The sequence below is a fragment of the Molossus molossus genome, unplaced genomic scaffold (assembly GCF_014108415.1).
Source record: "Molossus molossus isolate mMolMol1 unplaced genomic scaffold, mMolMol1.p scaffold_m16_p_22, whole genome shotgun sequence".
Taxonomy (NCBI): domain Eukaryota; kingdom Metazoa; phylum Chordata; class Mammalia; order Chiroptera; family Molossidae; genus Molossus; species Molossus molossus.
In genome coordinates, this window is record NW_023425358.1 from 10,797,750 (window position 1) to 10,820,298 (window position 22,549).

The 22,549-nt window shown below is 38.0% G+C and overlaps 1 protein-coding gene across 2 annotated transcripts in view; it reads left to right on the plus strand.

Annotated features, from left to right (window-relative positions):
- Positions 1–22,549, plus strand: part of ARHGAP32 (Rho GTPase activating protein 32) — a 168,545-nt gene that overhangs the window by 13,213 nt on the left and 132,783 nt on the right. Inside the window, exons 2-4 of one of the 2 annotated variants that reach the window (XM_036277053.1) lie at positions 17,565–17,656; positions 18,197–18,238; positions 18,607–18,691. In XM_036277053.1, the coding sequence (XP_036132946.1) occupies positions 17,565–17,656; positions 18,197–18,238; positions 18,607–18,691 (219 nt within the window). The remainder of the gene's footprint in view (positions 1–17,564; positions 17,657–18,196; positions 18,239–18,606; positions 18,692–22,549) is intronic. The other variant, XM_036277052.1, reaches the window with a different exon arrangement.

The window sequence follows — 22,549 nt, forward strand, 5'->3', positions numbered from 1 at the left end:
GAAGTGAACTTTAAAGGCAACCCCTTTGCTGTACAAGAACTAGTTTTGTAATCAGTTTCAGAAATCTTTTTTTTTTTTTTTTGCTTTAGTATTCCTACCCTGTTGTTCCCCATCAAAATAGAGAATTAAATAGGAATAACTATATAGTTTACTCCTGGGACTTATTTGATAGCTACTCTTGAGATTTGTGAATTATCCACATACTTAAATCTGCCTGCCACCTCTTGGATTCCTGTTTTTATCTGTTGGCACTTGCACACTGGGAGTTCTAGATAACAGTACTGGAGGAAATAAGTGAAGAAAATCATTTTGTAATAGGTTTTCAACATCGAGGGTATTTTGCTGTATCAAAATTCTTTTGAAAATATTCACTTAGTTAACTCATTTAATCGAATTTCTTTGTGATATACTTATTCATTAAGAATCATCTTAGGCCCTGGCCGGTTTGGCTCAGCGGTTAGAGCATCGGCCTGCGGTCCTGAGAGACCCGGGTTCGGTTCCCGCTAAGGGCATGTACCTCGGTTGCAGTTTGTTCCCGGCCCTGGTTGGGTCGTGTGGGTGGCAACCACTCGACGTGTCCCTTTCATGTCGATGTTTCTCTCTCTCTCCCTCCCACACTCTATCTGAACAAAAAAATAGAAAAAATGTCCTCGGGTGAGGATAAATAAAAAAAAGAATCATCTTAGTGATAATGTAATATACTGTAGATTTGATAAATTTAACTTTTCTGGTGTATTGGGATGATTATTAAAATTTACGCCATTGTCTCTTATTCTTTGTAAAAAAGGGAATAATACTTAGATGAATTAAAATTCTGTAAACATGTTTCATTACAGAGATTTGTTGCGTTTATTTACCATGATTAAACTGTGATTAACTTTGGAAACTGGAAGTCCTGTTCGCCTTTCTTGATAGAATGAATTTCACATTCAAATACCACTTTTTCAGTTGATTGTGTATGTATACAGTTCTTTTACCATAGAGGTAGCTCCCACAAATTTTATTTTTAAGGGGCCAAATATTTCCCCCTTTACTACTATATGTATAGTTGTAACCATCACCGTGAGAGGGACACATCGACTAGTTGCCTCCTACATGACCCCAACCAGGGCCAAGGGTAAGCCGCAACCGACGTACGTGCCCTTGACCGGAATTGAACCTGTGACTCGTTGGTCCATGGGCCGACGCTCTAACTGCTGACCCAAACCAGCCAGGGCTACTACTATATTTTTAAGCAGAGATTTTATTTTCCATTATTATCAGAAAATATTATGTAACATTAGTCTAAAGCTGTTGTGTTCTTCAAATTCAAAGTACAAAAATAAAAGGAATATAATAAATAAGACTTGAGTCTGTTAAAGGAAAAACTGCGAAAAGCAGAGAAAAATCACCCTATTTTTCTTTTACTTTTTTTAGACACCTTTTGCTAGCCTTTTACATAGAGAAGATTTTGTTCCAGACGTCCTTTTCCCATGCATGTTGTATTGGTTTTTGTTTTTTGTTCCTTGAAGAAAAGAACATCCCTGGACCACTTTAATAGTAGTATATCCTTACTTCGATTGCATTTTTGTGTCCTTTGTGAAAGGCATATTCAGTGATGTTGATTTTTTTCTGTAACAATTTCAGGTCCACCTTTATTGTTCTTAAGTATTAGCTACTCATTTTGCTCAGTTTGTCTTAATTCACAATACAAATTTAGTATTACAATCTTGTTTATTCAGTTGATGATATATATGTATATGTATGCACATATGTATATATATGAATGTTATTTGGCTATGCCTTTTCAAAATGAGGGCATTTTGTAGAAAATAATCTATATTTTAAATGATTGGTATCATACTATATATATACAGTTATATCTTCATCATTTAGTAATGACTGTCATGGATCTAGGGTTGGGATTTCCTGCCCTTATGCTTTGTTCTCTATTGCAGGAGGCTGATCTCTGCAAACTACATTTTCTAGGCTCCCTTATCAGCAAAATTCTGTTTTGGCCAATGAGGCACTGGTAGAAGATTGGAGGAGGAAAAGGAGAGGAGTCAGGTTATTCCCTCTCTTTTCTGCTTTGATTGGCATCTCCACTGTGGTTCTAACTCCCACCAGATAGCTTATAGTTTGACTTAATGATTAAGAAAAAAAAATCCATTTTATTATACTTTAGCATGGGTATATCCCATCATAAATGTGTTTTTATTTTTGTTCTTTTCTAAATATAGAGTCCTAGTTTTGCCTATTAGAATGTATAATCTCATTTATTTATGACAGTTTGTTAAGCATTTGCAAATAGTTGCCGTAAGGTAGGTAACATGCAGAGGTGGAAAAAGCTGGCTAACTTGCTTTATCCCTTTTCCTCTCTTTCTTGGGAAAGCCTTCCTCCTTTATAAAAACAAAACATGCTTATACAGCCAAGGCAGAAAATTGGGGGAAAAAAGAGACTGTCATCCACAGCCCCATTTCCCACAATGGTGAGGTTATTTTGGTATATTTCTTACAATGCAGAGAGTTTTAAATTTGATATCATATAAACATAATTTTCTTTTTTTCAAATTTTATTAAGTTATTATTGTTACAGATGTTTCTCCTCTTTCCCCCCTAGACACCCTCTTCCCCAGCCCGGCTCCCCCACCCCCCAGCATTGTTGTCTGTGTCCATTGGTTATGCATACATGCATATAAGTTCTTTGGTTTTCTTACATAAAAGTTTCCAAGTTGTTAATTTCAAAGAATATTGCTTTGTTGCTATATTCCCCTTTCCCATCATACCTGGAAATGTGATTTATAATTATAAACCATATATAATTTTATTTCTCCTTTCCTTTCCATTTAACATAAGAATTCTACCTTATTATTAAGGTGCTACAGTTAAGAGAAAATTGAATATTTCCCATTGTACATTATGGGAAGTGTCATAGATAAAGGAGTTGGCTGGTTGACTGGAGGGAAGAGATCTCTGGAAAAGACTAGCTGGTGGACATAGTGAAGGGACACTGTGAAGGGGGATTAAAAACATTGCTGTGAAGATGGAAAGGAGTTAAGTTTCCTTTAGGGGAAAATAGTGAGGGTTTTGTGATCTGCAGAATGGGATATGAAACAGATTGTGGCATGCACACTGAAGTACATGGTTGCAAGGGAGAAAGGAGAGATGGCCGTTGCACCGAGTCAGTTCTATACACTTCCCACCAGTTACCGACTGCCTGCCGAATCTGCACTTAATTCTAGGGCTTGTCTTCTCATGAGCAGCATACTGCTCTGAGCGATGCTTCAGCAGGAGCCTTGGGAGACTACCAAAGTAGGCCCACCCAGATAATTTTCCTATTTTCAGATCAACTGACCTGGACTTCTAATTATATCTGAGCCATCTCTTCTCAGCATCACTCAGGTTAGTGTTTGAATGGCCCCGAGGTGAGGGTAGGAATCTTGGTAGGGGTTCTCTTTATAATTTTTCCTGCCACAGTGTTACAGTTTTTTTCCTCTGTTATTTATACTTCATAATATAGTTAACATATGTGATAACATTAGTTGATGGCAATTACAAATAGTCCAGAAATTTTAAGACCACTAATACTCTATAAAACTTGCCTGGGAGAAATTTATGTGTGCAGTGTGTTATAATTGGTGTTAAATGAAGACTCTTAATAAACACATTTAATAGCTACATAATACCCTGTAATACAGGATGAATTATTGATGTTTCATTAATTAGTAGGACTTGGAGTTTGTTTTATGTTTTCCACTTTGATGAATATCTTTATGATGAATTTTGCCTTTTTTTTACTATTATCTTATGGGGAATTATCTAAAGAATATAAAAGGAATTTGTAAATTTGTATTCTGGGCAGTAAAGTTTAGTGTCTTTGTGCCATATTTTTCATTCAAACATTTTTAGTCTTTCATATTTTGATAGGGGTAAAACTGTATCTCACTATAGTAACTTTTTATTTAAAAATTTGACAGTTTTTGAACTTTGTTTCTTCCGTATGCCTAATGTATTAGATGGTCGTTTTTGTGATGAAAATTCAGTTTAAGTACTGTGACTAGAGACACTATGCCAAGTTGCTTCTTCCTTTTTGGTCTCAGTTTTCTCTTTGCCGTGGAATAGCTGAATGAGATTTCTTTCAGTTCCATGTTTATATATTAAACATCTTCCAGTGCCCTCTTGTTTCCCTAGATAAAAATTTTTTTTTTTTTTTTTTTTTTATCCTCACCTGAGGACATTTTTCTATTTTTTGTTCAGGTAGAGTGGGAGGGGGAGAGAGGAAGAGAGAGAGAAACATTGACGTGAAGGGACACATCGAGTGGCTGCCACCCGCACGACCAACCAGGGCCGGGGACAAACTGCAACCGAGGTACATGCCCTTAGCGGGAACCGAACCCGGGTCTCTCGGGACCGCAGGCCAACGCTCTAACCGCTGAGCCAAACCGGCCAGGGCCCTAGATAAAAATCTTAATATCCATTAGCATTTTGCTCATACTTGTTAAGGTAGACATTATGGTCTTTGGAGAAGAGAGTCACACATGGAGGTAGTACAGAGGAGTGGGCGTGTGGTGGGTGGCTGTATAGAAGCCAGCTGTATAGTTGTGTGTCGGACACAGTGTACACCTGCTAAATCGTTCCAGTTACCCAGTCACCATTGTATCTCTACTTGGATTTGGGATCAAGGAAAGAGGCATTTGAATGATTGTTTAAAGATCTGTACCAGTGGCAGGAGTGGTAGAATATTCTTTAGGTTAAGAGAACAGGGAAATAGATAGGATTAAATACTGCCAATTCTGTTTTTATAAGTTTTCATTATCAAATTATTTCCCTGAAATGGATGAACTGTTCCCTGTGTGGTTTAACAGTGCAGATTAGGGAGAAACAAATACTTTCCTTGGTATAGATGCCACATCTTTTCAGACTGTATTAGCTGTTTCATCAGTGAGGATATAGTTTTAACTTACATTTACCTTGTGGTAAACTATAGGCCTTAGATCGTGCTACTTGAATTCTTGTCAAACAAAATGTACTCCCTGCCATACTTATGTGATTGAGTTTTGACTATAAATTCAGGGCTTTAATTTTTATTATTTATTTTGGATTTTATTTCATTTTTAATTTTTTTCATAAATTTACATAAAATATGAATAGTTCCTTTGTTATTTGGTCCATCAATGTCACAGAAGGTTGCAGAACTTAGATAATTATTTTTCTGTAAATTGAATTTATTGGGGTGACATTGGTTAATAAAATTATATAGGTTTCAGGTATACAGTTCTATAATACATCATCTGTATATTGTATTGTGTGTTCACCACCCCAAGTTAGGTTTCCTTTCATTACCATTTATCCCCCTTATACCCTCTTCTTCCTTCCCCCACCTCCCTTTGCCTGGGGACAGAGGACAGCTCGGGGGAAGTCCTGTCCCAGCCCTCTGCATCCACTGTCTTGGGACAGCGACCACAAAAGCCCCCTGTGATGGCAGGAGGCACATCTGGGGAATACAAACTCTGTATTTGTGTGTGTGTGTACGTACGGACGTACACACACACACAAACACACACACAAAGGAGGAGGATAAGGCCAAACACATGAGGCTATGCTGTTCAGGCCCACACAGCACAAGGTCCTCTGTGATTAGACATTTTGTTAGATACCGTCCCCTAGTTAGCCAGCTACACAGCTGCAGTTCAGAAACCAAAAGCCCTTCGGAAAATCAGGATACAGGGAGAAATCACCACATACTTGCAACCTCTTTGTCATCCAAACCCACTGCCCAGTAGGTTCTGGGATGAGCCTTGAGATGAGCAGATCACCTATGGTCTATATAGCACATAGTTTCCACAGACTGGCTTCTCCCAGTTTGGAAACAGAAGTTCAAGGCTGAAAGAGAAGTCAGGAAAGAGCTCTGGGCACAAGTTGTAATGAAACAGGAAGGAAAAGTAAGGCGAGTCAGCGATGCCATGAGGGGCTGCTCGTATGAGCCACTTCCCGGCCTTACCTCTTCCCTTGAGCCACAGATGCCACACTGGCAGAGCCATCTCTTTCTGCACTCGGATTGCAGCTCCTCAGCCCTCTCTGGCTTCTAGACACATACAGAAGATGGGCTGAGAAGGCTGCTCCAAGGCTTGCCCACCGTGGCCCAGCCAGGTGAGACTGAGAGGTAGAGGACAAGGCCCAGGATGCCTGGTTTAACAGGTTGGCTCACATGCCATAGTTCAGACCCAATCTACTAAGAAGAAGGTTCTGGGTAGTGTGGCCTCCCTGCACCCGTCTCTCTTCCAGCTCACTCCTCAGCAGTGCAGTATTCTGTTCCTAAACCTCCGTGGCTGCCTCTGCTGTGACAAACCACTGGGATGCTCCACACTGCTGCTTCCACAGCAGGGCACGTTCCCGTTCAGCCCATTTCACTGCCAGACAGCAGATTCCCAAAGTCATAAGTGCCTGTGCTCGGGCTGGGTAGGGGTCACTCCCCACGGATGGGACACAGCTTAGAAGCACCTTGCTCTTCCTATGGATGCAGAGAGCAAACTCTCTCACCTCCATCTGCCCCAACCCCAGCCAACCCACAGCTTTGGAGGAGAGAGGAAGGGCTGATGGGCTGTTGCTCAGAAAAGAAGCTGAGGTCCTACAAGTCTTCTTGACTTCACTGGGCACTCTCACATGAAGGCATGCACGACTGCGCACCTGCCCAGAGTCAGTGGCCTCAAAATCATCCTTGCAGATATATGCTCCTTCATATGAATGGACAGGGAACCAGTTAATTGCTTCTTAAGACCACTCTAAAATCTTAACAGATTTTTCCACCAAAATAAAAGCAATTCATTTCCCTGTGTCATTTCTACCTTTCTTCCCACACCATGTGGCTAGGATACTCAACCTTTGGCTTCTGTTTCTCAAAATACATACTTGTGGTTAATTCTGCCTGCTTCATTTTGCAAGTCCAGTAAAGCTGACTCAAACTACATTTTTAAACCATTGCTGACTTTTCTCTGTTTTTCTGGCACAGGTCCAATCAGGTAATTTTAATTTTATTTAGTTTCCAATACTCCTAAGATATTTGGCTTGTGTTACCACACCTTCGGTAAAATTTTTGAAATTACACTTGCTAACAGAACATCTCTTTTTATCAGTGAGACTCCTTGAAGAGATGTAGCATGTAATTCCTCCCCTCCATATCCTTCAGAGGAAGGGAAGCAGTGGGAGTCTTATTCAAACAACTAATAGATAAAACCAGTAATTCTTCCAATATAACCCCAAGCAAATATACACCATTAGTCATAGACTAGCCCCTGAGTCCCACAGCCAAACCTTTGCCACTCAATTTTGCTTTTCTTCTAGGTTAGAGATCCTTCCTTCTGTCCTAGATCACCTCCTCCACTAGAACCATGAGCTCACTTTCTTGTCCTTCTCAGTGAAGGTGGTGTAACCTGTCTGATTGGACCCTTCTTCAGGCAACTGCAAGGATTGGATGCCATTCCCATTTCCCTTCATGAGTTCCTCCCAGACTAGGTACTTCAGGAAGTGTACTCCTTGGATAGAAGCAGAAGCAGGGCGAGAAGAGGTTATGTGTGTAAAGTAACAAATGTGATTTTATTTTATTATTTATTTATTTATTTTCTTTATTGATTTTAGAGAGAGAAGGGAAGGGAAATGGAGAGATAGAAACATTGATGAGAGAGAACCACCATCGATTGGCCACCTCTTGCATTCCCCTCGCTGGGGATCTGGCTCACAACCTGGGCATGTACTGTGACAAGGAATCGAACTGGTGACCTCTTGGTGCATGGGTCGATGCTCAACCACTGAGCCACACAGGCCAGGCACAAATGTGATTTTAAATGATAAACCTGAGGAAGCAAAGAAGCTGCACTTAGAAAACAATTCCTCCTGATTCCACAGTGGACTCTCAGCCTGAAACAAGGCTGCCTTGGATAGGACAGGCAGCCATTGGCCATTTTTTAGATCTTTTTATCCAATTCTGAAAAATATACTCCAAAAGGAGGCATTCAGTGATCAAAATTTGAGTTTCCCATAGTCGTCACATTTACATATAAGACAAAGCGAATGCATATGTACACACAAAGAATAAATTCTTAATCCTGTAGGCCAGACGGCCAGACCAGAGAACGTCACCCAAGGACGTCTTGCTTTTTTGCACAGGCATTCCTTAATGGTCCAGACAAGCAGAACAGATAATCATCCGAGGATATCTTAGGTGCCCCACAGGTGTTTTCTAACTTTCCATGGTTAGACCCAGGTCTCCTGAAACCGGTGTCTCAGAGACAGTTCCTGCCTCACCAACTTGAAACTTGTGCACCAGAACTGAAACTACCTTTCCAAGAACCCTGTACCCAAAATGGGAATAGAAATACTTAGTAAAGTGACTACAGGAGTGACCTCCTCACCTCCCCACCAAATGGCTGGATAAAATAGGTTTAGGTGGCCACTTCACTTTGCTGTTGAGGTGGCTGGGCAGTCATGCTGGTGGTCAGCACCAAGCAGGATTCTCCTGTAGAAGAGATCCTCTGTCTTGTGTAGACACAGGCAAGTAAGCCCTGGAAGAGTTGCTGCTTCTGCTGCTTTTGACTGCTTGACCAAACAGTCCACACCAGGCCCAGAGAGAGTCCTTTTAGGAGGGTCCCATCTGGGGTGCCAACTTTGTTACTTTTGCTACTTCTGGTGTTCTATTTAAGAATGAGTGGTGGTTTTCTTAGGTACTTTTATTTACTTGCAGCAGGTAAAGGAAACTGGGGATTCACACACAAAGCTGTCTCCTGAAAGGGAGATTTAGCCACTGCTTACATACACTATTTGGTTAATTACATGTTGATTTCTTTGCAGTTAGCTACATTTATCTAGTTGAGTTCCTGTCAAGTTCATCCTACAGCTATAGCTGCATCTGCAAAATACTGGGCTACATTTTAGCTCAGACCTTGAGACCCTTGTTCTATCTAACAATTTGGTCTTTTTGTAGTTTAGTTTTCATCAAGGAATTTTTGTATCTCCACTGGTTTCAATATCTAATGCAACATGTTTATAATATATGTTATAAATCTTTGATAAGCCCATCATCTGTTTCCTCTCATATTTGGTATTTGTCTTCTTTGGGGGGATTGCTCATATTTTACTGTTTTGATTTTTTTTTTTTTTTGTATATCCAGTAATTTTTTTATTATGTCATGGACATTTTGAACATCATGTTGTGAGACTGACTCCTATTGAAATCCTCTTGGGAATGTTGACTTTTCTGGCTTATCAGGCATTAACCTGGTTGGGTTTAGATTGAAGTTTCTATCTGGACTTGTTTAGGTGGTGGTTTCAACATCAGCTTAGTTTCAATTTTGTATACATTGTCTGCTCTCAAAGGGTGCTTTTCCTGGTTTCTCTGGCCGGAAGGAAGGAGTTTCCCAGGACTTTGAGTCTCTGTACTGTAGTTTTTCCTGACTGGGGCCACTGTCAGGCCTAAGCAGTAAGAGAAAAAATTTAACAAGGATTATCCCTACAGGCTTTACACTGTTTTATTGTTTCTCTATTCAGAAGAATGGGTTTTCATTTAAGGTCTTCTATGCCCATGCTACAGCTAAAGTATTGCTCTCAAGTCTGTCCTTGGACCAGGTTGGAAGAGGGAAAAAAAAGGGAAAAAAGAAACCTCTTGGCTATATTTTCCATATTCGAGGGGCATTTTCAAGTCAGAAAGTTGTAATCCCTAAGAGTTTTGCTGGCCACGCTTGTTACTTATATCATGATTCAGCTTCTCCTTGAGCAATTCCAAGAGGTAATGGGGGAATGCAGGAAGCATACTGCCAGTCTATTATTAAGTCGTTCTTCAAGTTTTGACTTTGCTTCCCAATTCACTTGTTCTCATTAAATTATTTTAGAATTCTTAGGTAGTTGCCTGTTTTATTTTATTTTATTTTCTGTAGAGTTTTTATTATAAACAGTAGAAGAGACTAGAAGCCTCCCATTCTTTTTTTGAAATAAAATTTTCTGGATATAGAATTCTGTGTTTACCATTGTTTTAAAAAGCAATGGAAAGAACTCAATCCAAGCATTCTGCTTTTCTCATATGTGAGCGTGTAATGTGTGTATATGCTTTTCGCCCCTGGCTGCTATTAAGATTTTCTCTTTATCAGAGTTTTGGATATATATTGAGTTCACCTTATGTAATTTGTTTCTCTCACAGATCATAACCTTTTATGTCTTTTCTGTATGGTTGAACTTTAGTGCTTAAAACAGTTGGTTTATACATTTATACAGCTTTTTTGATTGTCTTAATCTTGTCTCACTGGTGTCGAAAGTCTTTTGGGTGGTTTTGATGTCTGTGTCAACTTATCATAAAGTAAGTTAGAAAACAGTCTTTTTAAATGTTATTTGAAATATGATTCTTTTCTCACTTCTCATTGTTTTCCCAGTTACAACTATTTTATACAAATGTAGAACCAGTTTAAGTTTCTCAAAAATTTCTATTGACATTTTTTTCTGTTAATTTTCAATTGAAGTTTATTTATTTATTTTTATCCTCACCCGAGGACATTTTTCCATTTTTTGTTCAGATAGATAGATAGAGAGAGAGAGATAAACATCGATGTGAAAGGGACACATCGAATGGCTGCCACCCGCACGACCAACCAGGGCCGGGGACAGACTGCAACTGAGGTTCATGCCCTTAGCAGGAAGCGAACCCAGGTCTCTCTGGACTGCAGGCTGACCCTCTAACCGCTGAGCCAAACCAGCCAGGGCTAATTTAAGTTTAATACATACATACACATGTGGCTAGATTTATTCATGTTAATTTATTCATGTTGTTTATGTTAATAAATATATATATATATATTTTTCAAGCACAGCATTCTGTTGCATAAATGTGCCATAATTTATTCAGCCATTCCCTGTTTTTGTGTATTTGTATTGTTTCCATTTTCTGGTGACTTTTAAAAAACCCCTTTGAAACTTTATGCACATGTCTATTTGTGTACATATGGAGCATTTTGGGGGTCTATATTTGGGAGTGTAGTTGCAGGATCATTGGATAGTTGTATGTTTAATTTAGTTAGAATTATCGAACATTTTCTGAAGTTGTTATTACTATTTTACACTTCATTCAACAATAAATGAGAGTTTTAGTGCTCCATGTTTTTGCCAACGTTGGTATTTTAATATATATATATTTTAAATTAGCTCTTTGAAGAGTGTGCAGTATTATCCCATTATAGTTTTATTTTACATTTTCTTGATGAGTAATGACATTGACTATCTACAATTATTGGCCATTTGGTATCCTCTTTTATGAAATACTTGTTTAGATATTTTGGCATTTAAAAAATTGGGTTGTTGCCCTGGCGAGTTTGGCCTTGTGGTTAGAGCATCGGCTCATGAACCTTTGAAGGGATGTGGGTTCGATTCCCGGTTAAGGGCACGTACCTGGGTTGCAGTTTGATCCCTGGCCCCGGTCAAGGTCATGTGGGAGTCAACCAATCTATGCGTCTCTCTCACATTGATGTTTCTCTTTCTCTCCCCCTCCATTCCTCCCTCCCTCCCTCTCTCCCTTCCTCCCTTCCACTCTATCATAAAAAAAAGAAAAAAAAAAATCAGTAGAGAAATATCCTCAGATAAGGAGTAACCAAAAAAAAGGGGGGGGCTGTTAGTTTTTATCTTATTATAATGAGTTTTTTTTTTTAAATATGATATAATTGAATTTATTTTTTTCTTATATATTCTTTTCTTATTTTTTCTCTTTCAGGCACTTTTACTTACATTAGATTTATTCTTCTGTGTTTATTCTTAGAAGCATTATTAATATTCACATTGAGTGAATTTGCATCTTGAATGACTTTTTGTGTATTGTTTAAAGAAGGTTCAGGGTTTATCCTATTTTGCATACTTTAGAAAACTTCACCAATCTGATTTATTGACACAGTATTATTATTCTTTTGAATTGCATTTTTACTTTTGTCACAAGTCAAGTTTTGGTGTGTATATGTGGGTTTTCTCCAGACTTTCTGTTATATCTATTTAATTTGTTCATCCTTAGTTCAGTACCACACTGACTTAAATTACTATTGCTTTATAGTAAGTCTTGAAATCAGGAACTGTAAGGACTGTATCTTCCAGGTTTATCATTTTAATGGCAAGCTATTCAATATCTTGATATTTATATGTCAGACAAATATAACTATCTTTAACTTTAAAAAGTTCGTTTTTCTGAAAAATCTAAAAAACAGAATCTGAGAATAAGTATATATACAATAATACAAATGCACATTAAAACGTGAAACTTTATATAACCTGTTTAATTAGAAAAGAAAGATGAGGAAGTAATCCCATTATATGACAAAGTTAAAGACTGATAATCTTCAGAATTTGTGAGGTTGTGAGAAAATAGACATTCATGTACATGGTTGGTGGTTTCGTAAATTGGGTTAATGTTTCTGGAGGATTATTTAGCCATCAGTATTTTTTTTTTAATCCTCACCCGAGGACACTTCTCCATTTTTTTGTTCAGATAGAGTGGGAGGGAGAAAGAGGAAGAGAGAGAGAGAGAAACATCCATGTGAAAGGGACACATCGAGTGGCTGCCACCCACACGACCAACCAGGGCCGGTGACAAACTGCAACCGAGGTACGTGCCCTTAGCGGGAACCGAACCCGGGCCTCTCCAGACCGCAGATCGATGCTCTAACCGCTGAGCCAAACCGGCCAGGGCTAGCCATCAGTATATTTAGTGATTAAAATAATAAACAGCTTTCCTTTCCAAATAATGATGATAATAATAATAATAATAATAATAATATTGAGTCTGGACAGTAAAATGATAGAAAAATTCCTTGGCAAGTGGAACAGGGAAACAGACAGATAACTCAATGAACTGGCTGGAGCAATTTACAGCCAGATACAGAAGCTCACCAGTGTGGAAAGGGGTGGGTGCCTAGCAAAGGGCAAAACGGTGGCTGACCCTACTCCCAGGTGGCCTTTCCTTCCCTGGCATAGGCTGATATGTGGTTTAGACCCCCTGACCTTCCCTCCTTAAAAATAACATCTAGGTCTCAGTTGTATGTCACTTCCAGCCTCAGAAAAGCAGCATGAGGTGGGTGAAGCCAGGACCAGCTGCAGTGATTAATGACTCCCTGCCCTGGATCTGACCAGTCAGTAGAGACCATGACCTTGAAAGAGCACACCTGAAAAGCTGATGAATATTCTATTGAGATCCTTCCTTAAAACCTCCCCTTAACTCCCACCCTTTAAAAACCTTAAAAAAAAAAAATGAAGGTCCCAGCATGTGCTCCCCCTCCCAGGAGCATACCCACCAGCCTTTCCCTTCTTTCTCTTCTTTCCTCTCAGGCTGCATCTCCTAAACTCTAAGGGACCCCATGAGACTTGCAACCAGGGGAGAAATGGGCAGTGGCAGCTCGTCCCAGGCTAACCCCTGAACCTGTCTCCAAGGCCCCCTTTTTTCTGTCTTCTCAGGGAGCCAGAGCAGCCCCATCTACTCTCTGTCCTTGTTTCTTCTGTCCTAAGCCCTTCCTTGTTTCACTGTTTTTAATACACTTACTCTCAAAATCACCTGGACTCGTTTTGTGAAATCTTTCCTGTACGAAGTCAAGAATCCACACACTGCTGGCCGGCCCCAGTCCTGTAACAGCAGTAATGGGAAAATATTTTTACTTATAAAAGTAGAGCTGTTTAAATGAAGAATTTTCTTTTGTTTTGTATAAACTTTCATAGATATTGCTCATTAGCCTGGAGAATTATAAAATGAGAGATAAAAGTCTCTGTTTGCTTTTCTGGGTAGTTAGTAGGACTGAGTTTATTTGAGTGTTTATGTTGAATGCTGTTAAATTTTAGTGTTGTAGTGAGGGTTGAGAATGTCAGATATTAATAACATATGTACACATATCACACCATGAGCTCTCACTCAAGGAAATTATCCTCTTGATGAGCGGAAAAAAATTTATCAGAGAACAAAAAGCAATTTGCAATAAAATATGAATAAAAATATAATACAATGCTTCTACTTGCCATATAGAGAGTGAGGCTTATGGAAGATTAATAAAAGAAAATATAAACACTTGGCTAAGTTATTAGGATAGGCTTAAGTGGAGTAGGCAGATTTTTATTTTTAATAACTTAAAGGAATAGAAATTTTCTCACAATACTGGAGGCCAGAGTCTGAAACCAAGGTGTCTACAGCGCAATATGCCCTTTGAAAATTCTAGGACCAGTAAGTGGAGTAGGTAGATTTTAATTGCCTTTTGAAGATAGGGTTATACATATAGGGGTTATGAACATATTGGTTAAATTATACAGTGAAAACGAGGTATAAAACTGAATACTGGGAGGAGTGAGGAGGAGAAAATAGGTAATAATCTATTAATTCCCTTAAACTATTTGGAGTATGTCCCTTGTGCTTGATGTTTGTAATTCAAAGAAGAATGAAATGGTCTAATCTTCTAGGAAATGTTTATTGCTAGAGAATTTTTTTTTTTTATTTTCACCCGAGGACATTTTTTTATTTTTTGTTCAGATAGAGTGGGAGAGAGAGAAAGAGAGAGAAACATCGACAGGAAAGGGACACATCGAGTGGTTGCCACCTGCATGACCCAACCAGGGCTGGGGACAAACTAAAATCAAGGTACAGTCCCTTAGCGGGAATCGAACCCAGGTCTCTCTGGACCGCAGGCCAATGCTCTAACCACTGTGCCAAACTGGCCAGGGCTATTGCTAGGGAATTTAAATGTAAACGGTGTGTGTCTTTATGAACATGTGTTCCACTGCCTTCCATTGTCTCCTTAGCTTTCTTTGATTAATGGTGTTGTTTTTGAGAAGATGATATAAATTCTATTTCGGAAGCATAATGAAGTGACTATTATAACATGAATGTATTGGGAAATTGTGTATTTTCTATGAATGAATGTCAGCTAATGAATGTTTTCTAAAAGAGAACTTTCTTAATCTTTGATTTAGAACTCAAACTTTGTGCTTTCAGTAGAAATTTAAGAAAATTCATTTCAGTTAAAATATATACAGGTGAAAATATTCATTTATCAGACAATAGAGTAATAATACTATATTTTTCAAATTTTAAAAGAATAAATGAAACCACTTTTTATGTTTAAGTGGTTGTATTTATTCCTTCACAACAATATACTAAGTGGCCAGAATCTGCTAGGGACTATGAGGAACTACCACTCTACAAAAATGCATGGTTACTGTCTTGTTATTGGTTCAAAATGGTTTATCAAATCCTCTAAGGCTTTGTGGGCCATTGTTTGGTTTATTTGCCTAATTTTTACCATTTTGCCATTTTAGGCAGAGGTTTTCCTGTCAGGCCCCTTTGGATAGGTTGTGAATTTAATGTTAGGTCCTGTTTCTACCTACAGTCCAGTGAGTGTGGTTGCAGAGGGGTGTGGACTACAGGCTAGGTGTCTTCCGCATTTTCTCCTTCCATGTGTTGGGGATGATGACCTATCTAGCACACAAAGCTTGTTTTCACAAGACAGTATTTCATATTTTTTAGATATAATTTATCTTTATTTTTGAAAATATTACAGATGTCTCCCTATTTTCCCCCATTGACACCCCCCCTTCACTGCACTGTTGTCTGAGTCCATGGGTTGTGCATATATGCATATAAGTTCTTTGGTTTATCTCTTCCTGCCACCCCACACCCCTTCCCTCTGAGATTTGTCAGTCTGTTCCCTTCTTCCATGTCTCTATTTTATTTATCAGTTATTTTGTTCATTATATTCCACAAATAAGTGAGATCATGTGGTACTTGTCTTTCTCTGACTAGCTTATCTCACTTAGCATAATACTCTCCAGGTCCCTCCATGAAAAGATAATATTTTAATTTGCAGTCTATCAGATAAAGTGATCACTATTTACCATCTGGATCCAGAATACCCCTTTTTACTGTGTCCTATTGTTAAGTCAATTTATGAATAATTTACAGAATAAAGAGTGAAAAGCCTTTTTATTAGAAATTTTAATAAGTATTTAAGTACAGCAAACCTCTTTATGTCAGTAAGTTTTGGTGCACAAACATAAAAAGAAGAAAGAATTCTGTCATACGTTATTTTAGCAATACAAGGTGGTCCAGGTTGTTGCAAAATATTGTGTAATAAAGTTCTTTCAATTGAATAACTAAATGGAGGGAAATTCAGGGGTAAAAGTAGGTTTATAGTTATGAGTATGTGAAAAACAGAGCTTATTCTTGTATTATTATTTATTAATTATTATTGTTCATACAAACAACTGTAAGCCTAGTTTTGCCCCACTCTGTACCATGTTTTTTGTCCTTTGAAATACGTTGCTCATGCATGATTTTTTTTGTTAATCCTTATCCTAGGATATTTTTACATTGGTATTTATTTTTTAAATCCTCACCTGAGGATATTTTTCCATTTATCTTCAGATAGTGTGGGAGAAAGGGAGGGAGAGAGGGGAAGAGAGAGAGATAGAGAGAGAGAAACATTGACATGACAGGGACACTGACTGGTTGCTTCCCACACGACCTTGACCAGGGCCAGGGACAAACTGCAACCAAAGTACGTGCCCTTGACCAGAATAGAACCCGTGACTCATTGGTCCACAGGCCGATGCTCTAACTGCTGAGCCAAACCAGCCAGGGCTACATCCATTTTTAGATAGAGTGGGAGAGAGAGAGAGAGAGCGAGTGAGAGAGATACGTGGATTGGTTGCCTCCCACACGACCCCAGCCAGGGCTGGTTATCGAACCTGCAACCCAGGCTCAGGGCATGTTTGTCTTCCTTTATCTAACTTATTTTGCTTAGTGTAATGCCCTCAAGGTCCAACCATGTTGTCCCAAATGTCAAGGTTTTGTTATTTTTTATGACTAAGTAGTATTCCTTGCATATATTTACTACGTCTTCTTTGTGAATCTCCCCTTAACTCAGTTTACCTGCTCAGCTCATATTGTTCTCCCCTATTGGATCATGTGGCATTGGCTATAATAATGTAACAAATCATGGTTAATATAGCATACATATGTTTTTTTTTACAGATTTTTGGATATACTGTTTATTTTGTTCAGAGTGTGAGAAAATTTGTAGTTGAATGTATAACAAGAATTAAAAAGTCACTACATGAAAATTGTGTCAGACAAAGAAGTAAATTTAGAAATATTATATAGATGTCACTTCCAAATTTTGGTGTGAGAAATGTATAGTGTAATGTCCTAATTATGTTTATATTGCCATTTTACCTTTTATTAATCATTGTAACCAAGGTTACTTTATTCCACCAACTCCCTGGGGAGATTTAAGTTTGTGCTGAGACACATAATAGCTGATTTTGAAATTTGAGTATAAGAGCATGAAAATTCTTAACACAGAAAATATTTTCTCACACAGTAAAGTTAAATATTTAAATAAGGTGAATATTTTTTCTTCTTCTTAATAGTTAAAACTCAGAAAGTTATAATTTTAAGAAGAGCTTGTTAAATCAATATGTATTACTCTTGATACAGAATCAACAGAACCATTAAAATGAACTATACTCTGCTTTTTAAAATGTATTCATACTAAAGGAATAGTCATAAATATTTTGTCTTTATTAATTTTAAGGCAAGAGGAGCAGACGTTCCTGAGATTCCTGGAGACCTTAGTCTTAAGACATGTGGCAGTACAGCTAGTATGAAGGTTAAACATGTGAAAAAGTAAGTATGATTTTACAGTGGTTTTTAAATGAATTCCTATAAATGCAAATCGGTTCTTTAGTTCTCTTAAAACTTTTGTTTAGATTTCTTACTAAATAAGCTCTTAATGTCTATACATTAAATTATACTGGTGAGCCTTAAATTGTGACTCAATGGTTAATGGAATAGGTCTGAAGATTATCTCTTGTCTAAAACTATACTTTAATTTTGTTCTAGCCACTTTATGTACTCGTCTATTAGGTTGCATTTGTTCAACAGGAACAACCCAAGTTTATCCTTCTTGGTACCTTTAATACGTGTTCTCATTCATTTAGAAAAATCAAGTTTGTTGTTTGAGTTATGATAATTGCTGTATCTCAGGTTTGCCTTCAAGGGGGCCTGAAGTGGATGCCAGTAGTTGATTCTTAAGTGAAGTAAGTTAAGGTATCTGTTTCAGTTTTAAACAGAAAAACCATCTTTTCACTGGTAGAGGGTTAGATAGCTATGTTTTCATTGCAAGTATAGAGAAGACAAGGATAAAAATGTTCATTCTGCATCCAGACCCACCAATCCAGGACTGATGGGCTGCGACAACATGCACAGGTACAATCTGGCTTTGTGTTTTGTGGTGGGAATGCTGCTTCTGGTTAGAAGCTGGCTCTTCTCAGTTTCCATAACATTCACCGAAAGCATAGTTTTTCTATGGGCATTGACTTGGGTCATGATTAGGAGAGTATAGTGATGCTTTTTAATTTTTTGTTTTAGTTTTGACCTGTGCACTAAATGTAATTTTCATTTGATTCAGTGTATTTCTGAAAAGAGTTGTGTGGGTATATGTGTGCTCATGCGCATGTGCTTATTAAATAGTTTGCTTGCACGAGCTCCCAAACCCATTTTATTTTTTCCTTAGGCTTAGTAATTTTCACTATTTCAGTCTCTTGTGTCTCACTTATTTATTTCATATACTTCAGGTTACCCTTCACTAAAGGTCACTTTCCGAAGATGGCTGAATGCGCACATTTCCATTATGAAAACGTTGAGTTTGGCAGCATACAGGTACATTTGAAATAGTTTCTATATGATGAATTAAGATTATATGTGTATCGATATCTACATCTACCTGTGTCCTTATCCATACATCTAACTGGTAGCACTTAGAAGTATTTTTTTCTATTGATGTCTTATTGGTTGATGTGAAAACTTCTATTTTCTTATATTTACTAATACTTGATTTCTGATGACTCCTAATTCACTTGGAAACAATAATAGAATCAATGTAAATCTCAGAATTCCTATCAAGTTCCTAGGCAGAGTTTGCCACTGTTTTATAGCACGAATTATTCTAGCTGTTATCTGACTCTTGTGTTGGGTATAGTAGTGATGAGTCAGAATTGGGGTGAAGTGGAGTAGGGGTTAAGGAAAGAAGTGCTAATGGAGTTTTTTTTCTCTGACATTTTTTCTTGCTGTGATGTATATCATATATATATACTGGGGTGGGCAAAAGTAGGTTTAAAATGAACTCTGTGCCAAAGCATCCTTGAGTATAAATAAGCAGTAGAGTACAAGAATGTGTGAATAATGAAGGCCAGCAATTTGAGCACTTACGAGATTGTACCTAAATACACTGTGCCATTGTGACATTCTTTTGAGTTAATAAAGCTACTGTAGTAATCATAATCTGCACCTCTTTTTCTATACAAACAACCGTAAACCTACTTTTGCCCACCCCTGAGTGTGTGAGTGTGTGTGTGTGTGTGTATAACATATACATGTATACATATAATTATATACACATTTGAAAGCCCAGGTTAAGAATGAGAAATTTTTTTGTGTTGTATTTGCTTTCCCTATGCCAGAGCTTACTTATACCATGGCTTTTTTCATTACCCTACATTTTTTATAGTTTTACTATCTGTATGCATCTGTAAATAATAGGGTGTTTAAGCTTACCTGTTTTTCAACTTTATATAATTGGAATTATTTAATTCATTCAGCAAATACTTATTGAGCAAATATTAGATACCAGGTACTGTTTTATGTGCTTTGGCTGCATTATTGAACAATTAACAAATATCAAAGACCCATTCTTAGCTTAGAGGATGGCCAAGAAGGTAACAGCTGTGGTTAAAAAAAAAAAAAGTAGCCCTGGTCGGTTTGGCTCAGCAGTTAGAGCTTTAGCCTGCGGTCCAGAGAGACCCGGGTTCAGTTTCCGCTAGGGGCGCGTACCTTGGTTGCAGTTTGTCCCTGGCCCTGGTTGGTTGTGTGGGTGGCAGCCACTCGGTGTGTCCCTTTCACATGGATGTTTCTCTCTCTCTCCCTCTCTCTCCCTCCCACACTATCTGAACAAAAAATGGAAAAATATGTCCTCGGGTGAGGATTAAAAAAAAAGTAGAATAGGAGAAGAAGGGTCAGGGTTACTGGTGGTAACTTGAAATATCAAAGCAGGGTATGCTTCATTATTTATTGAATGTATTCTTTCTTGTTTTTATTTAACATTTTGAATTTTATCGCTGTAGATGTACATAGTTATAGTTCAGTTCACTGCTGTAAATTAATTAATATGAAGCATGCATAAGTCACAAGTAATTTATTCGTTCTTTTTTGTTTTAAATTTGATTTGTTGCCATTTTTTTGGACCATTTTAAACACCTCTCTGTGAACATCGTTGTACACAAATTCTGAATAAATTGGCCCACTGCTTTCTGACCTCCAAAGTTTTTGATAAGAAATCTCCTGATAATCTAGATCCATCATATGTGACTAGTTGCTTCTCTCTTGCTGCTTTTAAGATTTTCTTGTATTTAGCATTTGAAAGTTATGTTTTTGGTATGGGTCACTTTGAATTAATCTTACTTGGAGTTCATTGAGCTTCTTGGATGTTTATATTCATGTATTTGATCATATTTGGGAAGTTTTCAGCCGTTACTTCTTCAAACATTCTCTCTACCACTTTTCTTTTTGCTGATGGAATTCTACTATACATCCAGCCTTGGAAATTGTTTTTTTACTTGAAAGTATGTCTTGGATATATTTTTTATTTCAGTAGTTTGGATTTACCTCATTCTTTTTTATAGTTACATAGTATTTAATTTTATTATTATACCATCATTTATTTAATCAGTTCTCTCCTGATGAATATTCTTGGTTTTATTGCTGTGAATATATTCATTCAATAAAATCCTGCCCTGGCCGGTTTGGCTCAGCGGTTAGAGCGTCGGCCTGCGGTCCGGAGAGACCCGGGTTCGGTTCCCGCTAAGGGCACGTACTTCGGTTGCAGTTTGTCCCCGGCCCTGGTTGGTCGTGTGGGTAGCAGCCACTCGATGTGTCTCTTCACATCGATGTTTCTCTCTCTCTCTCCCTTCCTCTCTCTCCCTCCCACTCTATCTGTACAAAAAATGGAAAAATATCCTCGGGTGAGGATAAAAAATAAAATAAAATAAAATAAAATCCTGACCCTGGATGGTGTGGTTGAGTTGGTTGGTTGTCATCTTGTGCACCGAAAGGTTGTTGGTTCAATTTCCTGTCAGGGTACATACCCAGGTTGTGGGCTCGATACCCTGAAGGGGGCGTGCAGGAGGCAGCCTATCCATTTTTTTCTCTCTCTTTCCTCCTCTTCCCTTCTTCTCTCTCTAAAAATCAATAAAAAAATCTTAAAAACAAAAAAAACCCCTGAAATTAAAAAAAATGTTGTAAGTTGATTCACTGGATCAAAAGGTATATACAATTAAAATGTTGGCAATTGGTGCCCTGGCCAGTTTTGCTCAGTGGTTAGAGCGTCGACCCATTGACCAATGAGTTGCATGTCTCGGTTGCAGATGTCAATGTTTCTCTCTCTTTCCCTCTCACTCTATCTGAAGATAAATAGAAAAATATCCTCAGGTGAGGATTAAAACAATAAATTAATAAAATGTTGGTAGTGGTTGTGAAGTTTATTTTTAAAATATGCCAATGTATGCAGTGGCTAGTGATAATATTCTTCCTCACAATGACAAGCATTATTGATCTTTCTATTTTTTGTCTATATAGTAGGTGAAATATGGCATCTTATTGTAATTTGTATTTCTTTAGTTACGAATGAAATTGTATATTATTTTATGCTTATAGATCATTTGCATTTCTCAGTGAATTGTTTGTTATATTCTTTTGCTGTTTTTTCAGAAAGCTATCACGCTAGCTGGTGTGGCTTAGTGTTTAGAGCATTGGCCCGTGCACCAAAGGGTCATGGATTTGATTCCCTGTCAAGGGTGTGTACCTGGGTTGCAGGTTCTACCCCCAGCCCAGTTCAGGGCGTGTTCAGGGGGCAACCAATTGATGTCTCTCTCTCTCTCTCTTTCTCCCCTCTCCCTCCCTTCCACTCTCTCTAAAAACATCAATGAAAAAATATCCTCAGGTGAAGATTAACAAAACAAACAAAAAGTTATTATTCTATGGAATTTCACTATCTGCTCTGGCAAACAACTAGACAGATAACAGATTGATGAGTCTGGGAACAGATGCACATGTGTATCTATACCCTTAATATGTGATGAAGGTTAGCACTTTTGGATCCATGGGAGAAAGTAGTACATGTTGGGCAGTTCACCATATACTTGGAAAAGAAATAGGCTGAATCCATGCCTTGCCTAGGACCTATGAGTTAGGTTTTCTAGTTCCTAGTTTAGAGATGTATTTTTGAGAGATGAGGTAGATTTGTCAAGGGTCACATAGATAATAAATAGTGGAGCCAGGATTTGAAACTGGGCATCTATTTCTAAAGTACCTACCAACAACCATCCCAGTATCTGATGATATTCTCCTAGTCACCTCCAGGTACACCTGTGTGTTGTGCACCACATTTAGGTAGTTGTATAGTTCTTTCAAGTCCATTCTTCTTTTCTATTCCTATCCATTAGTTTAAGTCTTCTTTACCACTGA